The sequence below is a fragment of the Arvicola amphibius genome, chromosome 10 (assembly GCF_903992535.2).
Source record: "Arvicola amphibius chromosome 10, mArvAmp1.2, whole genome shotgun sequence".
Classification (NCBI taxonomy): Eukaryota; Metazoa; Chordata; class Mammalia; order Rodentia; family Cricetidae; genus Arvicola; species Arvicola amphibius.
In genome coordinates this window covers 99,358,396-99,375,885 of record NC_052056.1, presented here as the reverse complement: position 1 = coordinate 99,375,885, position 17,490 = coordinate 99,358,396, and the positions used below count along the sequence as shown (strand labels likewise).

The following is a 17,490-nucleotide window of genomic DNA, read 5'->3' as shown; positions in this document are numbered from 1 at the left end:
AGATGGAAGTGAGGAGTAGGTAGATGGGATTTGGGTAAATGGGTGGGTGGCAGATGATGGATGGGCGGATGATAGGTTGATGGTTAGGGATAGGTAGTAGGTAGATGGATGGTAGACACTTGAATGAGTGAATGGATGAACAGGAGGATGGTGAAAGGTAGGACAGACAGATAGATGGATGAATGGATGGGTGACATACCATATACGGAAGGACGGGTGAGCAGAGGGATGGATGATGAATAACTGGATAATGGGTGGATGGGTTGATGATGATAGATGGACGGATAGAGGAGGAAGAGATGAATGAGTGAATAGGCAGGCGGGGCTGTCTCCATAGGTGAGTTTCACGATTGAACTGTACTTGATGATGACCCCCATCACCTGAGCTACTTTGTCCAGTAACACCCACAGCTGAAAAGCCAGAGTGTGATGTCCACTAAGCCCCTGCTGCATAGTCCAGCGTAAAGAGCATGCATGGCCTTGGTCCCTCAAGGAGCTTCCCCATTTAGTTAGAGAAGATGAGGTCCATTTAACTATAGTGGGAATGGACCAGGTGGATAACAAATTATGTGCCCCCAGAAAGAGACAGGTAGGGCCTGGAAGGGATGGCCTGCCACAAATAGCACTTGCCACCCTGGGCACCAACTCCTGTCTCTGCAGATATTGTCACGAGAGATGAGTTCCTCCGGAAGCAGAAGACGGAAACCATCATCTACTCCCGGGAAAAGAACCCCAACACCTTTGAATGCATTGTCCCTGCCAACATTGAGGCTGTGGCAGCCAAGGTGAGGGACACTGGGTACCAGCCAGGCTGAGACCCCACCCAACCATCTCTGTGAAGCGCTGGGACATGGGCAAGGGTGGGTGGCCACAGGTAGTGCCTTTCTTTCTCTCTACTCAGGCCCTAAATCTCTCTCTTCCTCCATTCTCTATCCTGTGTCTCTGATGTGGGCTTATGTTTTGAAACCCTCTGCTGTTTTGTTTCTGCCAGTGGCCTGGTGTTGGTTCACGTCAGCTAAGGGTGTGTGTGTGTGTGTGTGTGTGTGTGTGTGTGTGTGTGTGTGTGTGTGTGTGTGTGTGAAGAGAAGGAGGAAGGAGGGAGGAAGAGGAAGACAAAGGGGAGGGGGAGAGAAGCACGTGCCAGAGTGAGACACTAGAAGCACGTTCTAGTTTGCTTTCTGTTGCTACGATAAAGACCATGAAACAAAAGAAACTTGGGGAGGAAAGGGTTTGCTTCATCTTACAACTCTCAAATCACACTCCGTTGCTGAAGGAAGTTAGCTCAGGAACTGCAGGCAAGAACCTAGATGCAGGAAGTGAAGCAGAAGTCAAGAAGAAACATTACTTACGGGCTTGCACCTCATGGCTTGCTCAGCCTGCTTTCTTATACAAACCAGGAGCACCTGCCCAGGGGTGGCCCTGCCCACAGTGGGCTGAGCCCTTCCACACCAATCACTAATCAAGAAAATACCCACAGAGTTACTTTGCAGGCAATATGATGAAGGCAATTCCTCGACTAAGGGAATGCCGTCTGCTCAGGTTAGTGCATGTCAAGTTGACAAAAATAAATAAATAAACAGCACAGGGTGGGTGTCAGGTGTCATGGCCACTCAGCCATGGGAAAGAGAAACAATAGAAAAGTCACAGGCAGCCACCCAGAAACGTCACAGTGTGCATGCAAGTCAGATACCTCTGGAGCTAGACCAGATGACCCTGCGTGACCCTAAGGGGACAGAATGATACTGATCAGCTGTAAAGCATGGAGTTTTTCCTTGCTCTGAGACTTGAGAGCTATGATGGGGGAAGGGACAGAACCCTTGGGGGTAGCAGGAGCCAATAACCTGGCTTGCCATACTGCTGGGTGGTCATGTACACACCTTCCCTGTGTGGCCCTGACACACACAGATGAAGGCAGAGCCAATGTTTTTGGCCAACCTGAAAGAGGTGGTTTGGTTGTTTCTTCTTAAGTCTGCATCAGAAGACAGCATGTGTGTGTTCATGTGTGAAAAAGTGTATGTGTGTACATGTGTGTGTGTGTCGAGATCAGAGGACAGCCTTGTGTGTCATTCCTCAGGCACCAGCCACTGAGGGGATGGCTGAGTTGGTTCATTGCAGCTATGCAAGAATGATCCTCAGAACCCACTTGAAGATACAGGCAAGGTGGCACGTACTGTAATCCCAACACTAGGGAGGGAGAGACAGGAGGTGCACTGGCTAATTTTATATCAGTTTGACACAAGCTAGAGATATCTGAAAGGAGGGAACCTCAGTTGAGAAAATGCCTCCATTAGATCCAGCTGTAGGGCACTTTCTCAGTTATCAGTGGGGGAGGGCCCAGCCCATGGTAGCTGGTTCCATCCCTCGACTGGTGGGTGAGTCTGGTTTCTATAAGAAAGCAGGTTGAGCAAGCCAGTAAGCAGCAGCTCTCCATGGCCACTGCGCCAGCTCCTGCCTCCAGGATTCTGCCCTGCTTGATTTCTGTCCTGGCTTCCTTTGATGGTGAACAGTGCTATGGAAGCAGAAGCCGAATAAACCCTTTCCTCCTGAGGTGCTTTGGTCACCCTGACTAAGATAGGAGCATTCCTGAGGCTCGCTCATCAGCACCAGTTGGCTTAAACAAGTCCATGGACCCTAGGCTGAGAGAGAGACCTTGCCTCAAAAGAAACAAGGAGGCCTGCCACTAAGGATTGGCACTATGGTTGACTCCTCTTGCCTTGCATCCACACATAAACACACACAAAGCATCTGAGCCATATTACATAGGAAATTAGAAGCCATCCTGGGCTACCTGAGATCCTGTTTCAAAAACGAAAGGTTCTTTGGGGAGGTCTGGTGACAGGGCTGAGAAAGTGGGTGTGGTCGCAGACAAGACAGATTCTACTAGAAAAGTGGCGCCCCACCAGCCAGGGTTAGCGGGAGTTAGGGGAGGAAATAGTAAGGGAAGAAAGGGGGTGGGAGGCTTGGACTGTGTCTACCTGAGGCCTGGGTGCCAGGCCCACAGTGTGTGCAGAGAAGATGTCATAGAGCATGGTAATACTATATTCTTCCCCCTTCCTTTGCCCCCTCTCTCCCTCTTCTTTTGTCTCTCTCCCTCCTCTTCTCTGTCCTCCCTCCTCTTTCTCTTCCCCTTCTTCCTCTAGTCTTCCTCACTGTGTGTGTCAGACTGGCCTGAGAACTACCTAGAGAGTCTCCTACCCCCACTCCACCTCTTAAGGGACAGGATTACAATCATATACTGCCACGCTTGATTTTTTTTATTTAGATAGATAGATAGATAGATAGATAGATAGATCAATAAAAGAGATATATCATTCATATATATATATATATATATATATATATTCTGGCTTTTATTTGACTGGATTTTTGAGGTATTTTTTGTTTTAATTGTGTGTGTGTGTCTGTGTGTGTGCTTGTGTGTGTGTGTGTGTGCACATGACTGCCGTGCCCACAGACATCAGAAGAGAATATCACATCCATTAGAGCTAGAGTTCCAAGTGATTGTGAGTTGTCACATAGTTGCTGGGATCTGAACTCAGGTCCTCTGCACAAGCAGCAAGTACTGTTAACGGCTGAGCCATCTCTCCAGTCTTTGTGCACTTGTTTTTTGGATACCAAGCTGGTCTGGAACTGGCTACGTAGCCCAGGCTGCCCTCCAAGCACTATCCTCCTGCCTCTGCTTCCCGAGTGCTAGGATCACAGGTGTGTACCTCCACGCCTGGCTTTTTATATTGTTTCCTTTCCTTTCTTTCTCCCTCTCTTCCTTTCTTTCCTTCTCTTTCTAAATTCAGCCCTAAGTCTTCCTAGGTAGTCCAAGCTGACATCAAACTCTTGATGCACCTGCTCACCCTCCCAAGTGCTGGAACTACAGGCATGCACCCCCCAATGCCCAGCTTTCTGTGTTCTTTTTCTTGTTTAGTTTGGCGTGGTCTCTTAGACAGGTCTCACCATGTAGCCCAGGCTGACCTAAACTTCTCAGTCTCCCGCCTCAGCCTCCTCTGGGCTAGGCTAGCAGTTATGCTCTTTGAGACTAGGATATAAGGCTTGATGCTTTCTTTAAATGATGCCTTCAGCCTAGTGGGAAGCATCCTTTTCCACCAATAGCAAGCTCCTGGTTAAGCAGGTAGCTGCAAAGGCCCTCCCTTTCTGACCTTTTCTGTTCTTTTGCTCATTACCAGGAGCACCCTAGAAGACTGGGGGGGGTGAGTGTCCATTGCAAGCCCCCCATCCCGGTTGGGCAGGACCTAGACGGTCAGTGTCACTGTGCTCAGCAGGGTTGAACAGTGTCCAGAAGTGTGGGGCTCCAGCCTCGCCGAGGCCCACTTATGAAGTTCCCTAGTTCAGCCTCGCAGCCAGGTGTAGGCTGGCACCCAGGCTTGGCCTGGTTCCTACAAGGGTGGGTCATGTGGGTAGCACTGCTGACAGTGGCCGCTGTGCTTGCAGAATAAACACTGCCTGCTAGAGGCTGGGATCGGCTGCGTGCGTGACCTGATCAAATGCAAGGTGTACCCCATCGTGCTGCTCATCCGGGTGAGCGAGAAGAACATCAAACGGTTCAGGTAAGGATACCCCAGTCCCTATGGCTACCCCCCAACACTACGCTCTACCAACCCCTTCCCAAAATCCCCGATGCTGGGTTCTGTGACTCTGACCCTGCACAGTGGGGCAGATGTGTAAGACACATTGGAATGAATGTGGCAGTCGGGAGAGGGTCTGTCAACTTCCTGTCCCTGAGATGAAGTAACCGAGGAGGGAAGTGGACGGATGCGGTGGTGCAGGTCTATCATCCCAGCCATTCAGGAGGATGGAAAGTTTGAGGTCATCCTGGTCAAATAGTATTCAACCTTGAGAAAGGAGAATGTTCTGACACCTGCCACAATAGTGACATTCAATGTTGGGATGCTGTGAAATCAGCACAGATGACTGACACCGTGACATTCAATGTTGGGATGCTGTGAAATCAGCACAGATGACTGACATCATACGGCTCCACCTATAGGAAGTCCCTAAAGTATCAGATTCATAGGGACAGAAAGCAGAATGATGGGAGCCAGGTACTGAAGAGGATGGGTGGGGCGAAGTTTGTGTTTAATGGTCGCAGAGTTTCCATTTGAGACTATGACCTTATTCTGGAATGAAGCGCATTCTCACCACATAGCACAGGCTAGCCTTGAACTCACGTTAGCCCAAGCTGGTCTCAAACTCTTCAGTAGTGTTAAGAACACCCACTGCTAGAATTCCAGCACTCGGGAGGTATCCCGCACGTGTGGTTCAGCGCCCAGGAAAGCAACTGTACAATCCAGGCCTCCGTCTCACACTGTGGGCATCCTGCCCCATAGCCTCCCCAAGCCTTCCCTTGCCATCTCTCCCCTCCCCCACCCCACAGGAAGCTGCTACCACGGCCAGAGACAGAGGAGGAGTTCCTGCGCGTGTGCAGGCTCAAAGAGAAGGAACTGGAGGCGCTGCCCTGCCTCTACGCCACCGTGGAGGCTGAGATGTGGAGCAGCGTGGAGGAGCTGTTGCGCGTCCTCAAGGATAAGATCGTGGAGGAGCAGCGCAAGACCATCTGGGTGGACGAGGACCAGCTGTGACTTCCGAGTCTGAGCCGTGGGACACAGACACGGGCTCACAGCGAAGACGCCAGAAGCCACCTGGTGGAAGGTCAGGCCCTGCTGGTGGGAACAGAGATGAGCAAGCACAGAACACTGAGCCTGAGGCCCAAACCCAGCAGCCCCTCGGAGGCCAGAGGAGCAGTTGAATGTAAATGCACGGGACAGAGGCAGATGACCGACTACCTGCGAAGTGCAGGCCTCCAACAGCCAGAGAGGCTGCCAGCCCTGGGGGAAGCACAAAGCCCACATCCTAGGTGGGCTGGGTCCTGGGAGACAGGACTCCTCCCGTTCCCATCTTTCTCTTGCATTAAATTTCCTCCAGTTCTTCATTGTTGATCAAATCCTTTGCAGGGGTTCTAATCCCGCACGGCCTCACTGGCAGAGGTTCCTTCCAGCAAAGCCAGTGGAGGCAGGAATGTGAGGTTTCACACACTTATGCTCTGACCGTAGTCACCAGTATAGTTTCTCAGCTAGGGGTGGGACCTGGGGGGGCGGGGGCACTCCCACCCCTGCAGGCCCTGCTAGACCCTTCATTGGTTTGATCCCACATAGACAGCCAGAGCCCCGCGATTGTGAGTGCAATGCCCTGCAGGGTCCAGAGGACAGCATTTCACAGCTCCTCTCCCCATGCAATGGCTCCGCACCACTGCCCAGTGCACACAAGAGCTTCTCTGACGGGGGTTGAGAGCAGCGACAGGCTTCTGTGGGTGTGATGCCAAATGTCACAGGTTGAATCTCCATTGGTTTTGCCATACAGCCAAGACACCGATTGTCCCCAGCTTTGTTCTCATAAAAAAGAAAAAAAGAACTGCTTCTGCCATTTTAAAAAGATATCTAACGTCCCAAAGTGCAGTAGCATTAGGAAGAATAGCCAGGAAAGCCAGTAGCCAGTAGACACTGGTTCTCTCCCTGCTGCCGCTGCCAAATAGCCAGGCACCTTTCTTCAAATCAACAGCTCTGGCAGTGCCAGCAAGCATGAAGGCTTCTTTTCCTGGAACAGCACATGGCAACAAGCTAGCTGCCCTGGGTCTGCCGGAGGTCCAGCTGCAGCCATTTAAGTCGAGATAAAGCACCTAGTGAGAAACCCTGGGGCCGAAGGGCCAACACTTCCACCTCTCTGAAGCCTGAAGTGGTGGTAAATTTCCTCCAGGCAGAGGCCCTAGCACTTCCACTTAGAAGTCTCGCCAAGGGGACAGACGTGACCGGAAAGGAGTCTCGGATAAAAGGTCTACTGATTATTTCTATTTATTTATTTAACTTCAGAAACCTCGGGCTGGCTGGGTGGAAAAACCAAATGCACTTGCCTCGAGTTTGAAGGGAGGAGTGCAGAGTGGCGAACGGGGAAGTGGAGGAGTGGGTGTTCCCTTCCTCCAAGGATGGCTAAGCTCCAGCAGGCAAGACTGAGGGCAGATCCAGGGTGACAGGGGTGGAGATGGCAGGGAGGGATGGAAGGAGGTTCCCCCAACACCCCACACTGTCTACATTGACCTCAAGTCAACACAGCCTCAAAATCCCCAGCCTCCTGGGCCTCATCCTCCCTCACACAGGGCCACCACAGGCTTGTCAGGACCACTACAGGCTCCTCAGGGCCACCACAGGCTTGTCAGGACCACTACAGGCTCCTCAGGGCCACCATGGGCTTGTCAGGACCACTACAGGCTCCTCAGGGCCACCACGGGCTTGTCAGGACCACTACAGGCTCCTCAGGGACACCACGGGCTTGTCAGGACCACTACAGGCTCCTCAGGGCCACCACACGCTTGTCAGGACCACTACAGGCTCCTCAGAGCCACCACAGGCTTGTCAGGGCCTCTCTGGATAGAACACTCACAACACTCACGTGTGAGTAGAGCCCAAAGCTATGCAGGAAAGGGTGTAGGAGGAGGCAGGAGGAGAGAGAAAGGGATGCTTTCTGTGTTGTTTGAAGTCATAGTGAGGGGGCGGGTGTTAGCACCCCTACCCCCACCCTCACCCCTGGCTGCTTTGAAGCCAGTGCCTGGCTCCAAATCATATTGAAAGTCTCCACATGGGCTGGGTGACTGCAAGTGACCCATGTGTGGGGATTTGGTTTTTCTTCCATACACTATGTCAAATTCACATTTGGTTCTGAATCTCCCCCGGCCCCACCCCACGTGTCTGATGGGTGATGATGTACGGGAACCAGGCTGGGGAATTGCACACACCTCGAGGTATAGATCTGAAGGAAGAGGAAGGGGAGGAGGGACCGTAAAGAAGCAATGACCAAATAGAGTCGAAGAGCGCTTGCCGGCCAGTGAGCCCCAAGGATCCCTGGAACGGCAACCCTGTGCATACCTGGCTTGGTGACTTGTGTTCTGAGGATTGAACTCAGGTACCCAAGCCTGTCATGGCAGAACTTTACCGACGGAGCCATACTCCTAACCTACCAACCCAACTTTTAGTAACTGGAGCCGTGAAAGCCCGTCATAATGTCATTTTGAAAATGTATTTATTTAGCATCTATATGTGTGTGGGCTGTGGCACACACATGGAGACCAGGGGACAGATTGCAAGGGTCTCTTTTCTCCTTCCACCCTGTGGATCTCAGGAATCAAACTCAGGTCATCAGGCTTGATGACCGGCAACTCTACCTGCTGAGCCACCCACTGACCCTTTATCCTCAGGGTGTCCCTACTGACCCTGCCCGTGATTTGTCCACTCCATGGCTGGGGGCTTCAGTCAGTGGTAGCTTTACTATCACCCCTCCAGGGTTGACCCCAAACACAACAGAGTCTGGAACATGTAGGAAGCAGCAAGTAGCCAAATGCTCAAGGCCAGGGTCCGGGGTCAGTGCACACAAGGCCAGGCCAATCAGGCTCCCACCACTTGAAGAAGAACCTGGTATTTGGGAACATTCCAAACAATGCTTTAGAGCCAGTTGCTGACACCCTATGGACTCAAGGCTGACAAAGGCTAAAGGGCCCAGGGTCCAGGATCTTTTCTGCTCTCTTACGAAAGTGGCCCTGACCCTGGGCATGACTAGGAACGGGCTGTTTAGTAGCCTAAGCAGTTAGGACTACAGATCCTGCAATCAAAACTAGAGCCCAAGGAGTTGGGGGTGCTGAGAGATTGCCTAGCACCTAGGAGGTAGAGGTAAGAGGATCAGAGTTTAAAGGCACTTCCTGGGCTATTTGAGACCTTATCTAATAAATAAATATTCTAAAAGGACCTTGAGGAACTAGGGGTGCACTCCGTAGGTAGAGGCTTTACATGCACGAGTCCCTGGGTTTCATCCCCAGCACCATACGTATGCATGCACGCATGCGCAAACAAAAAAACAAACCAGCCCAAAATCTGGAGCCTTGGATACCTGACCCAGAGCTGGCCTCTGAAAGAGCTCGTGCCATCCTGTCCCTAGAGACACTGGCTGCTTCTAATGAGCAGATGCACGGGCCACATGTTGTCCTTTCCTTGGACAGAGGTGAAGGATGCTGTGGTGTGAGCAGCTGAGCTGGCCCTGGTTCTCCCCGAGTGAGGGATGCCAGACCCCTTGGCTACAGTTGGCCCTCCCTAGATTGAGGAGGACACCCAAAGGGAGAGAGCACCAGCACCCCTGAGGCCAGAGTCCCTCCCAACAGTGATCCCAGCCCAGCAGAGACAGGCACCGAAGTTTTCAGAACTCGGGTCTGCTGCATTTGATGTCACTCAAGGGAAGGATGCTTGTGAAACCCACCCGGGGCAGCTCCTGCTGGTACAAACAGCAGAACCGAAACTAGGGACAACAGACCTGGAAATTGAGGCAGGGGGGCGCAGATGGTCAGTGGGGGTGGGGCTTCAGGTGGCTGACTGACTGATCTAGGAAACACTATTCATCTCCTGTGTCCATCAATCTGGCCTTAGCCCTTCATACTTTATTATTGTCACCAGCCTGCGGATTTACAGCTGTCTTCACCGGAATTACCATCCGTGTGGCATTTTCCAAGGCTTTCTTTTGCTTTCTTTTCTGAGCGCGGGGGAGGGGGAGGGGGAGGGGGAGGTGGAGAGAGAGAGAGAGAGAGAGAGAGAGAGAGAGAGAGAGAGAGAGTGCTAGGAAGGCTTCTAGCACCCTCTAGTGGTGGAAATGGCTTCACTGACCCTTCTGTGTTCCTAGGTGTGAATACATGCTTATTTAGGGATGTGTACATGTGAGGATGCTAAGGTGCATGTGTTTACATGTGTGTTCTAGCATATGCATGTGTATGCACATTTGAGTACATGGAAAGTGAGTGTGTGTATGTGTGTTCGTGTGTGTATTCACGCTTGCACATGCATACGTGTGTGATTGTGAGCATTCAGATACTCGCTCATGCTAAATGCTGGTGGACACAGTCCCAGCATGAATGCATGGAGGTCCTAACTCTCCTCCAGCGCCTCAACACCTCCATGCTGTGGTAGCCAGCAGACCCAACGTCCAATGGCAATTCCCCTCAGACCCACTAGTCTGCCTTTTAGCCAGAGAGGTGGAAGTAGGGAAGTGGGGGCAGGAAGGGAACCTTGATTTCTTTACCCGGAATTCTGCTATCCTAGATGTCCTAATCCACAGAGATGTGGCACCTGGTCACCCCTTTTGTGCGTAGCTTCCATGAGCAGAGCTAACAATAGAAGCAGGAGGACAGCTGTTCTGGGCTCCTGACCCTTCCCCACCCCATGTTACCTCAAACCCCAAGACCCTAAGAGCCATTCCGCAAAACCCTACTGTGGTGGTTTGAATGCAAACGGCCCCATAGGCCCATGGGGGTGGTATTGTTTGAAAGACCAGGAGGTGTGGCCTTGCTGGACTAGGTCTGTCCTTATTAGAGGCAGTGTATCACTGGGGCGTGGGCTTTGAGGTTTCAGAAGCTCAAGCCAGGCCCAGCGGCACTCTCTTCCTGCTGCCTGTGGATCTAGATGGGGAACTCTCAGCTCCTCTTCCAGTCCCATGTCTCCCAATGTGCAGCCATGCTTCCTGCCATGACTAAATGGACTGAACCTCTGAACCTGTAAGCCAGCCCCGATTAAATGTTTTCTTTATAAGAGATGCTGTGGTCATGGTGTCTCTTCACAGTGATAGAAGCCCTAAGACACCTACCATTTTCAACTCCAGTTTAGGGTGATCTGTGTGGAGAAAAAAAACAGCCAATTGGCCCCAAGTGGTCCCCCAAGATGGACTCTGGGGTCCTTGGCTGCTCCTGACTGCTTGTACCGGTACACTGTTCCAGCATATGTTCATAGAAACCCAGGCCTCTGAGTTTCCAGCTGTAAAATGGGCTCAACATTATGAAATCGATCACAGCACTGACCATTCTGCCCTGAGTATACACATTGCAGCACGTACATACCTTTATGAAATGGAAGAAGAATAACCAATCAGATGTAGCTTTCTCAGCTAGCAAAAAAGGAGAAAGCACTGAGGTGGGGCACATGCAGAAGGGCATGTCCATGACATTTGTCACAATCTCTTTCATTATAAAACATGGGGGAAAGGACCTCCCTGGGACTTGATTCAGCAGATAAGCCACTTGACCCACAAGCATGACGACCAGAGTTTGATTCCCAGAACCTACGTGAAAGCTGAGCAGGCATGATGTAATTGCAGCTCTCAGGAGGTGAAGACAGGGGAAGCCCATGAGCAAGCAGTCTAGCAACTATCAATCACCAAGTTCTGGGTTTGATTGAGAGGCCCTGCCTCAGTAAATAAAGGGGGAGTGATCAAGATGTCAACCTTGGGCCTCTATGTGTACACACACACGTGCACTCTCTCTCTCTCTCTCTCTCTCTCTCTCTCTGTCTCTCTCTCTCTCTCTCTCTCTCTCTCACACACACACACACACACACACACACACATACTTATAGTTCATATGTGCACATATACATACCAAAGAAGAAAATGCATTGGAAGTACTAGAATTCCACGCAGCTGGAAACCAAAACCACAACAGGTTCATTTTATACTTCTGCAGTTTTCTGTGAGTTTGAACTGATTTGCCCAGAGACACCACAGCCAGGTAGAGCGGTGCACACCTATTATCCAAGCACGTTGTAGGCTGAGGCAGGAGGATCAGAAGTTCCTGGGCTATATAGTAAGACCATGCCTCAAAAAAAGTAGACAGACAGACAGACAGACAGACAGACGTGAAATTAAACTTCAGAAGAGACTTAGAGCCCTTTAAGGGCAGCTGGGAGGCTGGATGCTCATCCTCCTGTCCCTGCTTCTGCTGTGTGATGCATCACCTCATGGCTCCCTGTTCATCCTGACCCACTGTCCCCACAAACCTTAGGGGGGCCCTGCCCATCTCCAGCACTTAGTGGTTAACTCACTGGGGGAGGCTCTGCTTTCACTGAAGTGTGAACTTGTAACCACAGCCTACTACATCCTCAGTGCCGTCACAGGCAGGGTCCTGGGAGCTCCCGACATGCAGTGCGTGAGCTGGTTTGGGGGTAAAGAAAGTAGTATATATCCTAGAGATGACATGTATGTGATATATAATATGAGACCGTGAAATATATTGATGATCTTGATTTTCTGTTATCGTCTATCATTGGCAAGAAATTCAGGCTTCCCATAAGTTCATAAATTATGATGATGCATACCCGTGTCTCTCTCTCCCACTCCCCTCCTTTCTCTTGGAAAAAAAAAACAGATTCTCTATATGTATTCAGGCATCCTGCATCTTCCTGCTTCCTGCTCCTACATGCCTGGATTTGCAGGTGTGGGCAACCACATTTGGTTTACAAAGTTTCCTTTTGTAATCCAACTACTGGAATTGATAAAGAAAGTCAGGTGACAACTGGGCAGATAGTCCCTTCCATAAAGTACTTGTTACACAGCCATGAGAACCTGAGGTCCCTCAATCTATTGTAAAAGTCGGGGATGGTGGCTCACAGCCATCTGTAACTCCAAGTCCAGAGGCTCTGACGCCCTCTTCTGGCCTCTGTAGGCACTGCACACAAATGATAGCCCAACATACTTGCAGGCAAAACATCCACGCACATAAAAAAGATAAATAGAACTTTTTGGGAGAAGATGGCTCAGCAGACAAAGGCCCTTGACACACAAGTCTGATGATCTGAGTTCGAGCCCCAGATCATACGCAAGGGAGGAGAGAGAGAACTAATTTAATAAAGTTCTCCTCTGACCTCCATATGCATACCTGTCGTGTGCTCCCACACCTGTATACACATACACAAAATAAACAAATAAATGTAAAGGCCTAAGATAAATTAGATCTTTCTAAAAACTGACAGCCCTGAAGAATGGTCCTTAAAGTTGAGCTCTGGTCTCCACACGCGCACACACACACACACACACACACACACCTACAAACATGTGCGAGCATGCTAACACACTACATACCAGAAAAAGGTGATTACACTTAAAACAAGGTGTGATCGAGGATGGCATGCAGGTGCTGAAGGAAGCTCTTTGCCCCAGTCAGGTGTCTGACTCTAAAGCCTACGTGTGCTGCACCTGGGGTACACTCAAGGGCTGACTCCACCTGGGGTCATGTGCTGCCCCTGGGGTACACTCCACCTGGAATGTGGACATCTTTTCTTACACCCCAAGGGACCAGATGCACACTAAAATATCCTGACAGTGGAACTGGAAGTTAGGGCTCTATGGATGACAGGGTCTCCAACCTCCTCTCTTTCTCTCTCTCTCTCTCTCTCTATCTCTCTCTCTCTCTCTCTCTCTCTCTCTCTCTCTCTCTCTCCCTCTCTCTCTCTCCCTTTCTCCCTCCCCCTATCTCCCTCCCTCTCCCTCTCCCTCTGTCTCTCTCATTCTCTCCCTCTTCTCTGGAATTCCAGGGGCAGCATCCCTCCCTCCCTTTCTCACACTCCCTTCATTTCAGAGTAACCACAGGTCTACCCAAGCCCAGGTCCTGTACTAGCCCCACCTCCTATTAATTAGCTGTGTAACCTCAGACAGAAGTCTCTTTCTGCCTGGGCCTGGGTCTCTCCACTGCCAAATCAAAAGGTGATCTGGGGTGTGGCTCAGTGGTAGAGCCCCTGCCTAGAATCCCCCAGTGAGGGACTGGGGCGTGACTCAGTGATAGAGCACCTGCCTAGAATCCCCCAGTGAGGAGCTTACTTTCTTCTGAAGATGCCTTCAGCCTAGTCTGGTATTGTTTGTCCAGATACCTCTTCTGTGAACAGACCCTATGTCTATCCCAGCATTGTTTCTGACATATCCCAACAACAGAACAGTTTCTACCTGGAGCAGAGGATTTACCCATTGCTTATCAGTCGTGAGCTAGCCCAGTGGTGCTTGACCTTTCTAAAGCTGCAACCCTTTAACACAGTTCCTTATGTCGTGGTGATCTGTCAACCATAAAATTATTTTTGTTGCTACTTCATATCTGCAATGTCGCTACTGTTATGAATCGTAATGTAATTATCTGTGTTTTCTGACGGTCTTAGGTGACCCCTATGAAAGGGTCATTTGACCTCCCAAAAGAGTCACAACCCACAGGTTGAAAACCACTGCCCTCACCAAACTAGCTGGCAGATGTGAGTAGGTGCTGCCTACACACAGCACTCTGGGTAGAACTACGTCCCAGAGCCGTAGCTGCATTTAGACCCACTAACTCACAGGCATTTTGTTCATGCTAAGAGAAGCAGGGTGGTCATGGCAACGGGTTCATAGCCCAGGCATCAAATCAGAGGCCAGTTTTTCTCTTACAGGTTGAGGCCACTTGAAGAGGGTGGCACAAGAGAAACCTGTGGGGACCCCCATAGGTCTACCAGCAGGGGTCAGCAAAACACAGGTCCCAAGTCTGAGTCACAGCTCCCAAACATGGTAGGGCCAGAGCCCCTTTGCTCTCCTTCCTGCCTAACCCTCATAGGAGGCCAGACCCCTTCCTGTCCCATCCTCCAACCAGGGCCCCTGCTCCCGAGATCCCGAGATGCCTGTGTACCTCTCAGCCCCTCTCCTCACCATGCCCTAAAGAAACCATTGTCTGCTGGGGATGGTGCTGCAAGTTTTTTTTTGTTTTTTTGTTTTTTTGGGGTTTTTTTGTTTGTTTTTTGTTTTTTGTTTTTTCGAGACAGGGTTTCTCTGTGGCTTTTTGGAGCCTGTCCTGGAACTAGCTCTTGTAGACCAGGCTGGTCTCGAACTCACAGAGATCCGCCTGCCTCTGCCTCCCGAGTGCTGGGATTAAAGTGCTGCAAGTTTTTAATCCCAACAATGGGGAGGCACAGGCAGATGGATTACTGTGAATGCAAGACCAGACCAGTCTGGTCTTGAATAGCGAGGTTGGATCAGCCTGTGCTACCCAGCAAATGCTAGACCATCCAAGGCTATGTACTAAGACCATCTCAAGAAAAACAAGAGAAGGTGGGGACTTCGGTCATCTTGGAGAATAGCTTCCATATAAGCATGAGGACCTGAGTTTGGATCCCCATGACCTGCATGAAAATGCAAATGTAGCAGCAGGTGGGTGATGGGGAAGCTGACCAATCCCTTGTCTGAGGGGCGTGACCCCTCCGGGCACAAAATACCTTTAAAAGATCCGAGTCTGTTTGTTTTGCTCTCTTGGTTCCCTGCTCTTCGCTGGAACTCTGGCTCTATAAGTTTCTCCCATTTTCTCCTTTTATTAAAGCTGAGTATTTTATATAAGGCTAGTTTGGTTATTTCCAATTGCTGACCGACCACGCCCGCTACATTTTGGCACCCAATGTGGGGCACGAACCCACCACCCTGAGATTAAGAGTCTCATGCTCTACCGACTGAGCTAGCCGGGCGGTGGGACGCAGCCCCACCGCTCCATCTACAGGTGGGGAAGTAGAGATCCCTGGAGCTCCATGGTCAGCTAGCCAAGCCAAAACTGAGCTCCTAGAGAGAGAGGCTGTGTCAAAAAATAAAATGGAGATGGCCCGAGGACATGGCTCAGTGAGAAAAATGTTTGCCACACAAGCTTGAGGACCTGAGTTCGAGCCCCAGGAACTCGGATAAAAACTATGCCCATTCGTGTATAATCCCAGGAGCACTGGTGAGGGCACAATGGAGGCAGGAGAATCCCCAGAAGCTTATGAGCCAGCCAGCTTGGCATACATAGCGACAAGACCTGCCTCAAACACGCGGGAAAGCAAGGATTGACACTCCAGGATGTCCTCTGACCTCCACAACTCTCTGTGGCATATGCAAGCCGTGTTCACACACACGGTGTACACACAGAAAGAGTTTTAAATCATCAGATGGGGATCAATTAAAGAAGACATCCAACGTTGACCTCTGGCCTCCACACACAAGTGCGTGTGAATGACCACATACATTTAGAGCGCACGTGCGCGCGCACACACACACACACACACACACACACACACAAAGAATTTCAGGGTGCTGGTGCCCCCAGGATGGCCATTCCTCTCTCCCACAGGACCTGACTACAAACTCCCCTTGCAGAAGAGCACCTCTCCGGGGGGGTTAAGCCCACCTTTCCTAGGGCTGGCCCTGGAACCCCACTGTGGGCTGGGATATAAATTAAAATTCAATTTCATTAGAGCCAGTGAGCAATCAATCCCTGGCTGGGCTAACAATGCAGGGCAGGGGGCCTCGCTGCCTCCTGAAGCTGTAATTCACTTGGCCTCCCCCGCTCTTGTTCCCAAACTGCTAGAGCTGCATTTTCCAACCAAATTTATGGTCCTGGCAGCGTCTGGGGCCTGAGTTACAGCTGCAGGTTTGATCGGGGACTGCATTATTCTGCATCTAATCCTTGCGGCTGACAGCCCGGGAAAGGCCTGGTCTTCTCCCAAGCTAGGCATTGTCCTCTGACCAACTAGGTTCAGGCGGAGGCTGAGGGGTCCCAGGCCTAAGCCCCATGCCACACACACCCACACAGGACAGCTGCGATCCCAGAGCTCAGCCCTCATCGGTGCTGACGTCTGCCAAGCGCTGTTGGTTGTGTTGAATTCTGAAAAGGGGAATGGAATTCCACATTGAAAAACCATAAGCTGAGGCATGGACAGGTCACTTGAAGGTCCAGCAAATGGGCTCTGGGCCAGTGCATCACGGAAATACTTCCCAGGAATGCACAGAGACTGTGTCCTTGGGTTCCATTACAGTACAGCCAACATGAGCCAAAAACAACTACCCGTATATCACAGATCAAGTCAATTAAGGAATCTCGTAGCCTCAGTGTTTGCGTGTGTGCATGCATGCACGCACGCATGATCACATGCTGTATGCACATCTGTGTGCACAGGTGTACATATAAAAGCTAGAGGGAAACATTGGTATACTGCTTCATTACTTTCTCCCCTTGGGAAAGAGTCTCTCTGTGGCTCAAACTAGCCTAGAATTCATGCCACTCCTTCCTTAACCTACAAATGCTGGAATTAAAGAGATGAGCCATCATATCCATAAAAGCATGCCTTTTTAAATCTTATTTATTAATTTATCTATTTGCTTGTTTATTTATTTTCATGTACATTGGTGTTTTGCCTGCTTGGTGAAGGTGTCAAACACCCCTGGAGCTGGAGTTATAGACCATTGTAAACTAATATGAAGGTTCTAGGAATTGAACCTGGGTCCTTTGAAGAGTTCTTAAGGTACTCTTAACTACTGAGCCATCTCTCCATATCATTCATTTATTTATTTATTTATTTATTTATTTATTTATTTATTTATTTATTTATTGGCAATGATCCTGATTGAACCCAAGGCCTCACACATGCTAGGGAAATACTGTCCCACTAAGCCACACTCCCAGCCCCTCACTGGAGGATTCTAGGCAGGGGCTCTACCACTGAGACACCCACACTTTACCATCAAGCTATGTCCTCATCTCAAAGACTTGCTTTAAGGTGCTTGCTCTCCCTGCAGGGCATCTGGCTATACTTAAAAGTTTCCACCTCCCCAGGAGGAAATCAAATGTGACTTACTGATCCAGAGAAAAGGGATTAG

The 17,490-nt window shown here is 50.4% G+C and overlaps 1 protein-coding gene across 1 annotated transcript in view; it reads left to right on the top strand.

Moving 5' to 3' along the window:
* The window catches only part of Card11 (caspase recruitment domain family member 11), a 127,399-nt gene extending 121,523 nt beyond the window's left edge, over positions 1 to 5,876 (top strand). Inside the window, exons 23-25 of the mRNA XM_038345909.1 lie at positions 661 to 785; positions 4,444 to 4,559; positions 5,387 to 5,876. Coding sequence (XP_038201837.1) covers positions 661 to 785; positions 4,444 to 4,559; positions 5,387 to 5,591 — 446 coding nt within the window. The 3' untranslated portion in view covers positions 5,592 to 5,876. The remainder of the gene's footprint in view (positions 1 to 660; positions 786 to 4,443; positions 4,560 to 5,386) is intronic.
* The last annotated feature ends 11,614 nt before the right edge of the window (positions 5,877 to 17,490 follow it).